We start from the raw sequence: 16,253 nt of genomic DNA on the forward strand, positions 1-16,253 counted from the left end.
CGAGCCAAGGTGCTCTGAGACGGGCTGGGTGGGAGCATTAGTATGGGCTCTGATCATATGCCCTGCAGTGGGCTTCCAGGTCCCAGTCTGACAGTTAAATCCCTGAAACAATTCTGGGGCATTCTCAGGAAAGCTTCAGTGAATGGGGAGTTCTAGAAACAAAGCGATTTGGATAATATAGTGATTATTATAAGGATGGCTGCTGCTTTCAAAATCAGTTCCCTCTGAACAAAGTCAAGTGGATCATGAGTAGAGTGTGAAAATACCATTTTCTCTCTGCCACCTCCTGACCCTGCGCCATGAGAACAGCTATAATGCATCAATCCAAAGTCCTTCTTTGGCTACATTTTCTCTGAACGGTGACTGATGATGTCCTTGCCAAATGGCAGGAGAAGGGGTCTGCTTTAGCCAGCAGCTGTGGAACGTGGGCACTGATGAAGATAGATGAATCCATCTACTCAGTACTTTGGAGCTACCACTAATTTTCTAGATGACAATGACACTTCATCCTTCCAGCAATGTAGACTGTTCCAAAAAACTGAAAAAGTAGAAAGCAGGCAAAAGAATGCCCAAATCAGTCACCCAAAGGTGTCACAATGTTCATGCCTTTCTTCAAGCAAGAATTCTTAGACCTTCAAAGACCAGCTCATAACCAATTTACTCTTATTTTGCACATGATTCTAATAAACTTGGCTATCTGATTTGGGGTCCAGACCAAAACTAGGTCAGGGAGATGGTCACCTCCAGGCTGAGCTTACCCAGTTCCTGAGTCAGTCCTAACCACGGAAGGATAAAGAGCAGAAGTTTTCAGCCCAGGAGCAGGGTGCCTAGCATAAGTCTTATTGTTCAGGGGATCCCAGAGCGCCTCTTTATTCACTGTACTCAAACCTGCGACTAGATCACCTGGCTCAGCAAGGCTGATGACTTGGCCTCTTTCCTACAATTTCTACTAGGACCAGAGCCCAGTTCACTCTCTGTGGTTCTCACACTCCCTGGAGGTGGGAGTAGGGTATCAGAACCTGATTCCTGCAACCACCAACAGCTGGTTAGAGTATTTTTTGCAATAAACTAATCTCCTAAAGCCACAGTACTTCTCAGACACTGGAAAGTACTTCTTTCCTAGGTTTTGATGTACCTTGGAGGATGCTGTGTATGTTTGTCAGGGGAGAAGAGACTGATGTGAGCTTTTCACAAAATCTTCTATTGGAACATTCAAGAAGTACCCTTTCCCCTTTGCATGCCACAACTTCAGCCCCTCCCTCCCCCAAAGCACCAAAGAACGAATAAAGAACAAGCAGGAAGCTCACCCTACAAGGCTTGGCATACAAAGCACTTCCTCAATTTGTTAAAACTATACCCATTAATCCTCTAAGAAGCAGAGAGCTCAATTCCAGGCTTTTAGATCTATTTGTTTGTTCAATAAATATTTATTGAGCTTTTGCTCTGTGCCTGGCCCTGAGATAGTCCCTGGGAGATCAGGGAGGGGGGTGGGGTGCGGCACAAGGGAGTCAGACACACCCAGTGCATGCCCTTGGGGTGCTCACAATGGAGCAGAGATCAATCTGTGCTGCAGTTCACAGAGAGAAACAAACACTTAGCAACTAACCTAGCACCAGCACCCTGATCGCTGAGGTCTTAGCAACTAGTCTAACACCAGAACCCAGATCATTGACCCCATCTGAGGCTCACACTCCTATAATTTCAGCCTGGCACAACTACTCTTTCCTAGAAAGGTACAGAGAGGAAGGCATCTCACCAGTCTCACTGCACGTCGTTACATAAGCAAAAAGGATAAAGAGTAAAATAAAGGAGCAGATGAACGCAGATGCTCATTGGGCAAACTATGCCATTTAATTTTCTCACCTTCCTAGAACCAAAATAAATAACAACAACAAAAAAGTAAGCAATAGGAAGCCACTTACATTTCATTCCCAAACAACATGGAGGAGGACCAAACAGGCGCCCCCAGAAGATGGATAACTTCCTCAGCATCCTCTGCCTGACCATGGTCAGGTCACACTATGTGCGATGGTTTCTGTCTTGACCACCGGTTATCCAGTGAGATTCTCACAGGCGAGGTCTGTGTCACATCCTAGAAAAGGGCCTGGCAGAAATTCCTCTCCATCAGAATGTGTAGCATTAGGGTGTTGGAGCAGAAACAGGTGGTGCTGTGGCAGCCATCTAGGTGGGTGACTCAGATCTCCTTTGAAGAGAGAACCTACAGGACAAGTGCTGTCAGCTAAGCCTTCAGCTGTAGCTTCAAGATCTGTCCGCAGTGTTTAATTAAGCAAAGGACACAAACTTCCCAGGCAGCCTTCAGCCAGTGACTGAGTTGGGCAGGGATTCTAGAGCCTGGCTCTTTCGGTCTCCAATACGGGACCCCTCTAATAGGCAATCTTTGCTCTGCAGCACCTCAGTGGGCTGGCCAAGACTTTCTGAGAGCCACACACCAATCTAAGACTCTTCCTCCCAACTCTCCTTCCTTCCCCTCTCCTTTCACAGGTGTCAGAATAGCATCGTGGTCTGAGGGTTTCCCTACCTCCTCTTTTATCTTTCACAGGTATTACCCCCAAGACCTTTGGCACTGGTAAATCCATCTTGGCATTTACTTCCTGAAGGACTCCAAATGATAAGTGTCCATGACATTCACGCGCTCCTCTACACATCCCAGCCTCCTTTCAAGTTAGGTTGGCCAATGAAATATGAATAGAAGTAATACGTGTCACTTCCAAGTAAAGATAGTCAAAAATCTGGTGTGCCTTCCCTGTGGATTCCTCCCTACCCTCTTCTTCTTGAAGCCACAAGATGGGAGAGTGACAACACAAGAGCAGCCTGGAGCCCTATGTTCTCACTTGGAGGACAGCCTCCCAAGAGGTTCGACCCACACTGGATTTGGGTGAGCAGTATATAAATTTGGCTGTGTTAAGCAATCAGAGATTTCAGAATTTGTCTGTTAATGCAGCATAGCCTAGTCCACCCTGACTAACAAAAGCCATATCTCCTCTACATGTATTTATTTAGCACCTCTATTTGCACCCCTCTCTTACACTTTCAGCTTGTTCATTTCCCTGCTGAAATCTCACATCTCTGCGTGAAGAAGTTGATGTTACTCTGTCCAAAGGAGGGTAGGCCAAACACATGAAGAAGAGCCCTTTAAAGATCACGTTAGCAAGCTAAAACTCTCAGCCAATACCAAGTTCTAAACAGGCTCTAGTGTGTTATTCCACCCACCACCATGAGGGGTGCCTGGCTAGGTCTGAGGAATTGGTCAGGGGCAGGCACGGCTAAGGGCATTTCCCTCATACTAGGGAAGCTCAGGGGTCGGTGCTGGTGAAATCATGCAGAAGGCAGCTACAGCTTAATCCTGGTATATGGGAGCCCCTGTGTCCTATGGTGGTGGGGGGTGGGGGCCATGGAGCAAAGACCCTGGGGAAGTGATCCAGAGAAACCATTCATTCTAAGGGATGCAAATTCAGAAGGTAGATTCTAATTTATTCACTTATAGTTCAGCTCAGCAAACATTCACTCATGCCCACTGCAGGTAAAACAATGGGGAATCGGATTAAGCCCTGCCCTCACGGAGCTACACTCCAGCAGAGGAGAAAGAGATAAATATGGCTATGACACATGACAGAATGGAAGATGCACTGGGAGATACACATGAATAAAGATCTTGTGCTTGCATCCTTTCTCAACACCCGTCTCAGCATCCCATTCATTGTTGGAATGCAAGATTACAGGCAACACGGCTTTACGTTTACATCATGTTTTGAGGTTCCACATCCATTATATTTATTCCTAATACAGCCCTGTGAGATCAGCATAATCACCCCCACATGGTACAGGAATAATGAGAATGGTGACAAAATAGCAGTGAATGTTTACTGAGCACTTACGGTGTACCAAGCATTGAATTACTTTATCGGGATGATCTCATTTGTTCCCCACACTCTATCAGGCAGTTAGTATGTTACTCCCATTTTACAGATGAAGAAAAGGGGCAAAGTGGCTTGCCCAAGGTCACCAGGCAGGTATGTGGTAGCCAATGGGGATAGAAACCCAGGTCCCTGACATGTTGAGAAGCTCATCCAACAGGTGCTCTGGAGCTAGGGGAACTGATCTGGTTTTGTGCCCAGCCTCATCCTGCAGGGATTCTCTCTCCTTGTTCCCTTGCAGTGCAACTGACTCCAGTTACTGTCTTGCCCACCAGATACCCCCATCACCATGACTCCCTCTCTGCTGACCCTCCCACCCAGTTACTGCCTTGCCTCAGAGCTCCCCCATCCTTTCACACTGCCTCTCCATCTCTGTTCAGGCCTCAACTGCCCCTTCAACTGCTACAACAGCTTTCGGGCTTCTCTGTCTCCACCCTTACCTGTCTAACATCCAGCCTCTACACTCCTACCAGCCCTAATCACATCCATGTTTGAAAACATGGCATTCAGGGCCTTCCACACCCACCACCAGGCTGCCTTTCCTTCTACAAGCCCTGCACTCCAGTGGAAACATAAGTCTGTGCTCCCCAGACACACTTCACATGTTGTGGCCTCCATCCTTTGATCTTGGGGATCTTTCCTGGGATCCAACCTCCATCTCCCAGAGCCTGCGCCTCCCTGTGTCAACATTATGTTCACCCTTCCAGACTCATCCTGACATCCTCTCCTCCAGGAGGCCCCTCTTGACCTAGATATGGTCTGCCCTTTCTCTCTCTCATTTGTTTTTTGGTGGAGGGAAGTGATTAGGTTTATCTATTTGTTACTTTTGGTAAAGCTACTGGGGATCGAACTCGGGACCTTGTTCATGCTAGGCACGCACTCTACCATTAAGCTATACCCTACCTCCTTCCCTTTCTCTTAATACCCCTGGCATTTATTGTTTCTTTCTTGAATATAGCACTTCCCAAGTGGATATCTGTGATCAGACCCACCTGGCATCCACCCCCCTTTAATAGCCTCTGATGTACTTCAAGGAATCACCTCTTCACTCTGTATTCATGTGTTGGATGGGGCTGACCTCTATCCTCCTCCATGAAAGGCTGGAAGATGTCCCAGGCCCATCAGTATCATGTTATTGGTCTAGCCAATGAGAGCTAAGCTTGGGATTTTTGCCAAAACAGTCAAGAAAGAAACACTCTTCTTACTGGAGTTTCTAAACTTGGGAGTGTATAAACTTGCAGCTGCTAAGGGCCATCTGTACAGCCAAATGAGGAGACCCTGCCTGAGGGTAAAGCCAAACACAGAGGAAATCAGAGCCAAGAGACAGAGAGGATGACATTTTTCAAGTGTCATTTGAGACTCTGGATTCAGCCTTGCCTGAATACAGCCCACTCCATCAACCAAACCTGGGTTTCAGTTACCTTCAACAAGGTTCCTAAGCAATACACCTACTAAGGGTCAGGAACCGTGCCAGGTAACGGGATATAATCACAAAGAAGATGTGAGCTTGATCCTAAAAGAGCTCATTTTCTACCTCTTTATTTCTAAGAACAGCTGTATTCAGATATAATTCACATACCATAACATGCATTCTTTTAAAGTCTACAGTTCAATGGTTTTTAGTATAGTTACAATTGTACAACCATCAAGATAGATCACTTTCTATCTTGCACTGAAAAATGACAAACATGTGCTTGCTCTGTTCTCCCCTTTGCACCAGCTCCTCTCCTGGGCCCAAGGCTAGGTTTTCTCCTTTCTGCAGCAACAGCAATTACACTAGGTGCTCAATTAATGCCTGCGAGGTTGTACTCAGACCTCCTTGAAAAACCTGGCTTCCATCCAACAGTTGTTTGGGTCTGCTCTAAAGCACAACGAATGAGAGAACAGATATTTGGGAAAACCACGCAAGGAATATTAGGTGTAGGTGGATTACAGGCAATGTTTTTGTACTTCTCCATAATTTTCAGTTTTTCTAAAATGAACATTACCTTAATCAAATCAGAAGAGCCAACATTATTTTCTAATCCATTCCTTGGTTATTGTTTAATTTTATGAATGTGGCTACCAAAGAATGAGAAACAGCCACGTAAAGAACACTTCCGTACCTGAAAACTTTCTTTAAAAAAGACACTGTCCCTCAGAGTCTTTCAATCAAACATGTAAGTAATGTAATCCACCATGTTTACCTTTTAACCTTAACTGCCAGGAAGCTCAGAGCTAAAATTTAATACACAAAAATGCAATAATCATCTTAGCCCAGGTTCTTGGTTCAGTAACTTCAATACTTCTATGCAGTTTCTGATGCTTCCTTTTATCTCTATTTTCAGTTGTCTTGTTTATGTTTTTATATACTCAAACCTTCCCTGGACTACATAAAGAAGTATTAGCTTAAGTGATTTGAGGTACATCAGAGAAGAGAGGTCTTGCCTAGCAGATGCTCTGATGGGATGTTTAATTTTTACAAACACATGGCACTGAGTGGGGCTTTGAATGTTCTGTCCCTATTCTAATTACAGAAGAAAGGCAACCTGGATAAGTGCGTTTGGGAGGCACCTTGATAGAGACAGGCTGGTCCCAATGATCACATTAACCCATAAATCTCCACCTCTTTGAAGGCTGTGTGGACACAGGTCCATCTTGGCTGCCCACAGTCTCTGGCCATTGACTGACAGCAAACGTTAGCAAAGGCAGCCAGAATCCATTCACCATGTGCATCCTGTGTTCAGGTCTACAGACAAGTGATGCAGCCAGTAAGTGACTAGGGAGTACATACAATTCATAAAGACATCCTACCTGAATAAAACAGCACAGACACTCTAACACAGGCCCCAAACACGCTTCAGATCGCTGTGGATTTTGCTGCAATTACCCAGACTGATCCTTCCTTTACTTTGGCTTGGAGAGAAAGGACCTCTACTCTAAAGATGGGTCCCTTGAAAAAATTATTATATCACCCAGGTATTCTCCCAGCCATGACACCTCATGGCAGAAGATAACATGTTTATTTGATTGAATGTCAGGATTCTTTTTTTCTGGTGATAACTTCACTGACTCTTTGTGAGATTTCAAAAGTGAGAAAAACAAGTAAGCAGGATTATTATTTTAGTTGCGACCATTTTATCATATCTAAAGTCACAATGTCTTACTTGTGAATCCACACCAGAGGAGAATGAAGGGAGGAAGGCAGGAAACATTTATTTAGTGCTTACAGCATGCCAGACAGAGCACTGGCTGCTGCACCTAACAGCTCAAGGCAGTTTCCACTCAGGCCTGTTATCTCCCTTAAGCATCACAATACCGTCCTATAGCATATCATGGCCCTATTTCTTCAGAAGTGGAAATCTAGGCTTAGTGAGATTAAATACCTTGCTCAAGGTCACCCAGGGGGGAGACAACAGGCTTCTGACTAGAACTCAGGTCAGACTCACCCCAAAACCCATGCTCTGTGACCCTTCAAATGGCTAGATATGCTTCCCTGTTTTCATGAGGCTGAGATTACCCTCTGCCCTCCTTCCTCATGAGCTGAAGTGCCTTCTGACTGCCTCCTCCTCTTGACTTTGGGCCCCCTCTCACTCAGAAAGTCATCAAGATACACTTGAAAAATAAAATAAAGCAGCATCAGCCCACATGCTGAAATTGAGCACCGTTCCCTTTGATGCCACAAACAAGCTAATGTGAAATCTCTCTCAGGAAAGCTTTCTGAAGGGAATAAGTTGACAGTGAAAACCTTATGCACCTGACAATATTTGGTGATGATGCAAGCAAGGCTACCCTGTCCATAAATGGTTTTGTCTCCAAAGAACTGGCTCTCCCATGTCCTTTCCAAAAATATATATGTGGAGCAACAGAAACAGTACGAGAAGACGTGGCTGAGTATAATTGCATTGCCCTCTCCGTTTATGCGTGCCGTACAAGTACCCCAGAGAACTTGAAATGTTCTGGGAAAGATAGGAATGCCATTCAGAAATGATTCCTCATAGGTTGACTCTGCATAGCTCCCCAGCTCACATCCTCCTGGGGCAGAGGAAGCCTCTCCGCTTGCAGCAGCCTGCGCGCACCGCCACCAACTGCCACCCGTTCCTTCACCTTTTATTTACAGCGCAGAGCAGGCTGGTTCATCAGTGAAAGGGGGAGGCGGGGAATAAAATGCAATCCAGATTTCTGCGCTTTCTCCCGGGACCAAAAGAGAAAAAAAGGGGGGAGGGGGTGGTCAAACAGAGAAGGAAGCCGATCCTAGGCTGCAGGATTAGCGCGGCAGCGCGACCATCCTCTCCGAAAGGGGTTTGCACCGGGGCTCAAGCAGAAGCGCCCGGGGAGCCCCTGGAAGCCGGGTCAAGCGCAGCGCCTTGTCGGGGCTTGGCGCGGTGGAAGAGGCGCCAATCGAGCGTACTGCACAGGAAATCACTGCCCCCTTCAGGCCGCGTCTTAAACGCTGCAGCCGGAGCGTAGGGGCTCCCTGAGTCCAGAAAAACTCGCAAACCCGACCTCGCGCGGCGGCCGATCGCTCCTCCAAGGCCCCACGGCGCACCCCAGTCCTCAGGCGGACGGTGACGATCCGCGCTAGGGCTTCAGCCGGAACCCAAGTTGAGGGTGTGAGGAGGCAGTTTGGGATGGAAAGCTCTTGGCTCTTCTGCTCCCCTCAGAGAAGGAGGCAGGGAGGACAAGCCGGCTTCTGCGCTCTAAGTCCGTGCTTCAAGTCTGCGCCCGGGGAAACTGCGCCCGCAACTGCCTGGCCACCAGCAGCGGCGCGGCCGGGCACCCCGGCATGTACGGGGAGACACCTCTCTGAGCAACTAACCCTCAGAAAACCGCTCGGGCCACAGGAAGCGCCGGGCACACGCAGGCAGCAACGCTACAGAGTCGGCGGCCCCACACCGGCCCGCGCCGTGCGGGCTCCGAGCTGCTAGCGCGCATCAGGCGCCCAGCCCTGCTGCGCGCTCTGGCCCCTGTGCTCCCCGAGCCCTCCGGACCTCAAAGCACAGCTAGGCTTTTCTGGGGCCCGCAAGCAGGCCCGTGGCCTCTCTATCCTCGGGTGGCCCCGTTTATAGTCAGTGCGCCTGTTCCTCCCACTCTACAGCCCCACCAGCGGGACCTGGCAGGGGTGACCGCTGAAGGCCTTTTGATGGGGGTCCAGTCCCCACCATCTCCACACCTTCTCTGGTTAAAAGGGACCTTAGCCTTCTATTCCACATCCCACAAGCATACACACAAATAAAATCCCAGAGGAGGAAGATGCTCAGCAAATCTTGGTACCAGCTGTGTCAGCCAAACCCGGCGGGACCCAGGGGGTGAGCACTGAGCCCCAGCCCGCGGTGCCCTCGGTAGGCATGGGCGGGTCAATCAGGGCTCTGCCCAAGGACTGAAGCTTGCCTCTCTCCAACACGCCCTCCCCCATCGCCCCCACAGCCCCGACGGCGCGGGCGGCCGGACACTCACCTCGGTGTCGTAGAGCCGCAGGTCGAGGAAGTAGGGGCGCAGAAGCGACTCATTACGGATCTGCTCGATGGCCAGTTCCACGGCGGGGAGCACGCCGCGCCCGATGCTGCCCTTGGCCACCTCCTTGGTTAGCGGCATGAGGCCCATGATGGAGAGCGGCGGGCTACTGGGCGGCGGCCGGGGGGCGCCCCGCGCCCAGCCCCAGGCCCCGGGCGCGAGCGGCAGCAGTAGCGGCAGCAGCAGCAGAAGCAGAAGGCGCGCGGGTGGCGGTGGCGGCGGTGGCGGCGGCCCGGGCTGCCCAGAGCTCGGCGAGGAAGCCATGCCGCGCCGCGGGCTGCGGGCGCCGGCTCACTCGGCCCGCATGGCCTGGCCCGGCCCGCCGCCCCGCGCCAAGCTCTCCCCGCGGCGCCCGCGCAATGGCGCCGTCCCCGTCCCCGGCTCCGGCTCGGGCTCGGGCTCGGGCTCGGGCTCCGGCTCGGCTCAGAACGGCCGCGGCGGCGGTAGCGGCGGCGGCGCCCGTGACGGATCAATCACGCCGGGAAGGGGTGGGAGCGAGCGGGGTGCGGGAGGCGGGGAGCCAGCGAGCAAATGCGGAGAGGGGGGCCGGCGTCTCCGCGCGCGCCTCTCTCCGGCGCGGCCGCCCCGAACCGGGCCGCCTCCGCCCGCCCCCGTGCGCGCTGTGAGCCGCTCTCCCGCCGAGAACCGCTTGGCGGCAGCCCCTGGAGCCCGGCTGGGGGAGGGCGGGCGGCAGGAAACGCGGGAGGCGAAAGCGAGTCTGCTCCGCGGCGGCTTGGGCCGCCTCCGGAGACAGGGACGGGCCGTGCGCGCCGGGGGAGGGGAGGCGCTGGCGCTGCGGCGGCCGCGGGGAGGGCTGCCTTCCCAGCACACGCACACATGCACCCCCGGCGCTCCGCCGCGCCGGCTGCCCGCTGCCCGCGACCTCCGGGGACCTGAGCGCCCTGGGACAGGAGCTGGGGAAACGAGGGCGGTGTGCTGGCACACGTAGTGGCCGCCGCCGCTTCGCCGAGCTCTTCCTGTAGCACCTGCACTGTGATTTGGGACTGCTTCTCAGAGGTCTGGCTGGGAAGGTCTGGACTGTGAGCGCGCCACCGAGGCGTCCTAGAGGCACCTGCAGCCCACGCTTTCCTGGCCTGCGCGGGTGCCGGGGTGGCGGGGGTGCGCTGTGAGCCCGAAGGGGCGGCCGAAGATGCCGCCGGCGCTTGAACGCCCCTTGGTGCTAAGGTGTCCGGCCCTTAGAGTCTTTCCTCTAAGTCCCCCTCCCTTCCTACCAGACTGAGCCGCCCTTTGCCAACCCCAAGAGATTAGGGTCTTCATCTTGCGTGTGCTACCGCCCCCTCCAGGCATTTGGCCGCCCCTTGTCCCCATTCCCGAAGAGGGCTCCGCCCTAGAATTCTTCCCCGGACTCCCCCTTCTCTGGGTCGGAGCACTGTCCTTAGGCCAGAGCAGATCCATGCTCCTCTTGACTTGGCCTTCTCTCTGCCGGGTCGCACTGGCTCTCTGGCTGCACTGGCTAACCTTAATTAAGCAAAGCAGTCCTGTAATCTGACCTAGAGCCTGGGACCCCATGTACCTCTCCAAGCTTGAAGAATAGGAATCGTGGTCGTTAAAATATAAAATCCTAAGAGGTGATTAATGAGGAGGACACTATAGGACATCAAATCTGAAAACCTCCTTGAGCCTGAAACAACCATTGTGGGCAATATGGACGACCTTGTCACAAGGTTGAGAGTTTAACCTTCACTGAACACTTGCTTACAGCCTTATTGTGGAATCCTCACAACAGCCCTAGGAACTAAGTACTGTGTTTACCTTTCTCACTTTACAGATGAATACTCTGAGGCTCAGAGAGGGTCTATAACTTGTCAAAGTACATAGAACTATTAAGGGAGGACTGGAACCCAGAGCCATTAAGAGCTCTATACACAGTGCAGTGGAAGTCAGGATGGAGAACAGGTTCTCCTATGGGAGGGGGACTGCCCTGACTTCGGATTGTTCTGAACCTTGGTTCCCTTGGGCATGTGGTGAAGGAGTTGGACCACATGTCACCCACAGACTTGCTCTTCTGGGGTGACTCAGAGGCAGCCCTGAATCATAGGCCAGGTTGGTTATTATCAGGAAGCACGAAGATGGAGAGGAGAGGCTGGGACCAACTCCTGGAGAGCACCTTGGACAGCTCTGGGGAAACCAGGCCAAATTCTCTCTGTCCAACTCTTTCTAGGCTTCTGCAGACACCATCTCTCAGGCTCCACTTAGCATTTGCTGCCGTCTAAGCTGGAGGGTTTGTATGGGCAGAGCTCACTTGAGCATGTCCACCAAAAAAAAAAAAAAAAGGTCCAGAGGACAGTTTAATCCCCAGATGCTCTCTTAACTGGTATCTTGACATCACAGATATTCCCTAGTCATAGGTTTCCAGCATCTGCCATTCCTCAACTTCTCAGCTCAGGTTTCTGAATGAAAATTTTCACTCTTTTTTCCCCTTTTTTCCCTTAGTCATTTGTGTTTTCCTTGCATGCCGTGCCAATATGGAATATCCACTGACACACATCTGGGAATAAGTTGAAAGCTGGCATAACTTTGCTTGACATTTACTAAGTGGTTGAAGGCCCTGCCTGGTAACTAGTTGTAAGCCTCTTTGTCTTCACTTATGGGATGACCTGGCCCCTAGACACATTGCCTGGGACTAGCCCTGACCTGAGGAGCACCAATCTCACTCTCCATCAGCCTGGCTCCAGGCCAAGCTGTGATCTCATGCCCCATTTCTAGTGTCTGAGCATTCTTCTGGTTCCCAGATTCTAACTTGGCCTGAATTCCAGTTTGGGTAACTGGATCCCCAGCATGCTTCCTCAGGTCTGAGTTCCTGCCTCGGTCACCAGCCTTGGGTCCATGTTCTTCTAAAGCTGGAATTTAGCCTCTTACTTGGTAATAATTCACTCCTTCAATCAATGTTTTGCATTGTCTACTGTGTGCTGAGCAGCATCCTAGGAGCTGAGGACAAGTCAAACTAAAATCCCTGCCCTCATAAAACTGACATTCTAATGGAGAAAGAGAGACAATAAACAGAAAGAAGATATTTTAGTATGTCAGTTCATGAAAAGTGCTATGGATAACAATACAGCAGGAAAGAGGACTGAGACTGACAGGGTACAGCTACAGTTTGAAATTGGGAGGTCACAGAAGGACACACTGAGATGACTTTTCAGTAAAGACCTAAAGGAGGTAAGTAAGCAAGACACGCAAATAGTGTTCCAGGTGGAGGAACTGCAAGGGCAGAGGCTCTGAGACAGAAGTGTGCCTGGCATGTTCAAGGAACCATCAGGAAGCCAGTGTGGCTGGAATCGAATGAACAGGGGAAAGCAGTAGTACCCAAGGTCAAAGGCAGGCAGGACCAGGTAGAACCTGGGCACTGTCAGGACTCTGGCTTGCACATGACAGAGTGGGGAATAACTACAGGGTACTGAGTGCAGCAGTGACATGATCTAATCTATTTTAACAGGATCTCTCTGGCTGCCAAGTGAAAAGTCGTTGGTAGGAGGAAGGGAGGAAGCAGAGAGACTGGTTAGACAATCAGCCACTTATGGTAGCAAGAACCAGGCTACAAGCAGAGGAAGTGGTGAGAAGTGGCTGGGTTAATACTCATTCTTTTTATTATTAATGGGAATAAAATGCACTGGCAGATGCCAAATCTCAGGACTATGGTAAACAACTTACAAGAAACGTAGTAGAGACTTTAGAAAGCAATGTGCTCAGGGTCACACCCCTAGAAAGTGATAAAACATGAATGTCAGTCCAGGTCTGTATGGCTTAAATCCTCACCTTCCTTCCCAAACTCTGCCTCCTTAGCAGTCCTTTCTCCCTACACACAAGAACCAGAAGCTAGTGTCCAAACCCTAGTTTAGAGTTTGGGCTGTGTTGAAAGATGATGCCTGTTCCCCTTCTGGGGACTCTGGGGGACCATGCATGGTCCATTGGCTGCCCGTCAGCAGGACACCCCATCCCTTTAAGCAGGATCATGACAATGGGAGGCTAATCAGGCCTCACCCTGCTGCCTGTTCTCCTTCCACATTGGGCTGGACACCCTTTGCCACTCTGGTGCCAGCTGCTCAGATCTGCCCTCCTCCAGCTGCCTCCTCCTAGGAACTGAGTCCAGTTTCCAAGACCTTGTTCCCAGTCTGACCTGTCATCCACACCTATCTCTATTCTAACTCTCAACAACAGGGAGGTCTTCTTTTATGTTTTTCTTTAAAAAAAATTATAAGCCATCTTTACAGATATCTCCCATGTATTTCTTATTCATGTGTGCATTGAAATGTTTCTTTCAACCAAGTAGCTGTTTTTTTAAGTACATTGTTTGTTTTCATTTCCATTTTTTAATGGATAAGTTATGAATGATGGCTCCAAAAAAGATTAGCTACATGAATCTAAGTTGCTTTTCTTTTTTCACAAGGCATGTTTTTTAAACCGTAAAATTGGGTTTCAAGAATCAAATGTGGTCTGGTGACACAGCTGGAGTAATAATAATAGCTACCATTTATTAAACACCTACCTACTCTGTGCCAGACACCTTGGTATGCATCATCTTAATCTTCATGACTGCCTGAAAAATAGGTGTTAGGATCCCAGTTTTGCAAATTATGAGACTGAGGTCCAGATGGATTAAATGGCATGCCTAATGATACCCAGCAGAGGCAGCAATGGGGCCCAAACTCAATCTGTCTGACCCCAAACTCCTGCCATCACCTCTACTCCACATGCCTCTCCTTGAAGATGCCCTTATGTGACTGAGGAGGAAATGGTCTTAAAGAAGTAAAGAATGCTGCTGAGGGTCAAAACGAGAAAGAGGTAAGATGACTTGGCCAAGGTCCCCCACCAAAGTAGAGATGAAGCTGGCTCTCCTTTGGGGTTACCAGGGGACAGCATCTGGCCAGGAGACAGTCTGTGACTAAATCCTTCAGGAGTCAGTGCCAAGTCTGGGGTGCACCAGCAGAACCTGGAGCCTCTCATTCCACCCATGCTTCTCGTTTGGTTTGAGAACAGCAGAAGGATAGGGGAGTCATCTTGCTCCATGTCGGCTGGACAGGTCTTAAGCATGCATAGGCAGGAAATTTAGCTCATAACTGAGTGGTCTCCAGAAGGATACCACCTCCCATTTAGAGGTTTCAAAAACAGTAAGATCCTTTACAAAGGGGATTATAGACAGACAAGAGGCACAGTTTAGGAACAGAGCCTTAGAAGATAAAGTGTCCTATCAAGTGTCTGGTCCAAACACTCACCAAACCTTAAGGACAATGGTGAGTTTTGGAGTCAGGTGGTCCTGGGTTCAAATTCTGGCTTATCAATTATTAGTGGTACCATTTTAGGAAAGTCACTTACCCTCCTGAGTTTCAGTTTCCTCACCTGTAAAGTGGCAATAAACAATTGCTCTTTCACAACAACAAGATTATTGTGAGGATTAAATAATAACAAAAGCTAGTACGTATTGAGCACTCACATGTGCCAGGGACTCTTCAAAGAATTTCACATATAATGAACTCTCTTATTAAGTAAGATGATGCACAGTACTAGGCACTTACTAGGAAAGCAACTAATAATAATAATGAAAATCATACTGCTGGAGATGGCAAGATCAGTGCCTCCTGAGGTTCCCACTCCATTATTTGATTAATGGGGTATTTGCATGCTGTTTCTTAGGCTCCACCTAAGCCTTTTGATAGCATTCACTGTGGATCTCAGTTTGTTGCTGGAGTCTATGGTGCTCCCCCTCACCTATGGTGGCCCCTGACAAACGACAGCTCACGGGTACCTCATTACTCCAATCCAAATCAAGTCTTCTCTTCCTCAGGAGATGTGTACCCAGATTCTGCAATGTTCCCTGGCCACCAGTCTAGAGTCTATCCACAGCTCTCTTCAAAGGTGATACCCAGAACTGACGACCAACCCTCCACATGGGCTGAAAAGCATATAGAGTAGCAGGGCCATCTCTTTGTGCTCAACACTCTAGACTGCTGTCCCCACAGTCCAGAGTTACCTGAACTTTGCTAACAGCCACATCACTCCTTTGGATCATAGGAAGCTTGTGGTTCTCCAAGAGCCCTACGTTTGATTTCTATAGACTTGCCATGCTGTTTCAAATGAACAGCAAGCCAGATCTCTCTGATCTGTTTATTAGCAGTTTAATTCAGGGACCTATGTACAGGCTTAAAACATTCCATTCATAATTATGTCCCAATGTTCCAGCCTATTGAGGGCATCCTGCATCTTGGAACTGTTCCTCTTCATATTCACCACCTCCCTCAGTTAATGCCATTTTTATTGGACAATCTGATTTTCTTCCTTAACCTGAAGCATGGGTTGAAACATCAAATAGGAGAATAACGAAGACAGAGCTTTGTGACTGCCCACACTGGGGATCATCTTCCCTGTCTGGCCCTGTGACCAAACCCACTGAAAATCCCCCAGCTTCCAAATTCTGCAGTCCATGTTTCTCCATCGTACACTCCAAAATATCGTGAGAACACTGCTAAAGTTTTTTCTGAAACCCTGATGCATACTGTCTCCTTATTTCTCTGGCCTGTTAGATTAGTAACTCTACAAATACAAGTGATTATGGCTGGGCTGGTTTTTGGTGAACCCACATCCATTCTTAGGGATCACTTCCTCTTCTCTGTGTGATCACAGATTGTTTGCATAATCAGTCCTTCTCAAATTCTGCCAAGGGTCAACGCTCAAAACCCCTTATGACGAGGTCACCTTTTTAGTCTCTCAGAATATCGAAACTCTGCTGCATCCCCCACCATGTAAGCCTTCCTTTCTTTCATCCCCCAGAGATCCTTAGATGCTCTCTCTGTATCCCACCCACAGTTT

The 16,253-nt window shown here is 49.5% G+C and overlaps 1 protein-coding gene across 2 annotated transcripts in view; it reads right to left on the reverse strand.

Moving 5' to 3' along the window:
• GABBR2 (gamma-aminobutyric acid type B receptor subunit 2) overlaps positions 1–16,253 on the reverse strand; it is a 354,329-nt gene that overhangs the window by 326,937 nt on the left and 11,139 nt on the right. The window contains exon 1 of one of the 2 annotated variants that reach the window (XM_006204058.4): positions 9,372–10,161. The exons of the other annotated variant lie outside the window; for it this stretch is intronic. Within the exon in view, the coding sequence (XP_006204120.2) occupies positions 9,372–9,692 (321 nt within the window). The 5' untranslated portion in view covers positions 9,693–10,161. Of the gene's footprint in view, positions 1–9,371; positions 10,162–16,253 lie in introns of those variants that run through there. 2 annotated transcript variants of the gene reach the window in all.

The sequence above is a fragment of the Vicugna pacos genome, chromosome 4, assembly GCF_048564905.1.
Source record: "Vicugna pacos chromosome 4, VicPac4, whole genome shotgun sequence".
Lineage (NCBI taxonomy): Eukaryota > Metazoa > Chordata > Mammalia > Artiodactyla > Camelidae > Vicugna > Vicugna pacos.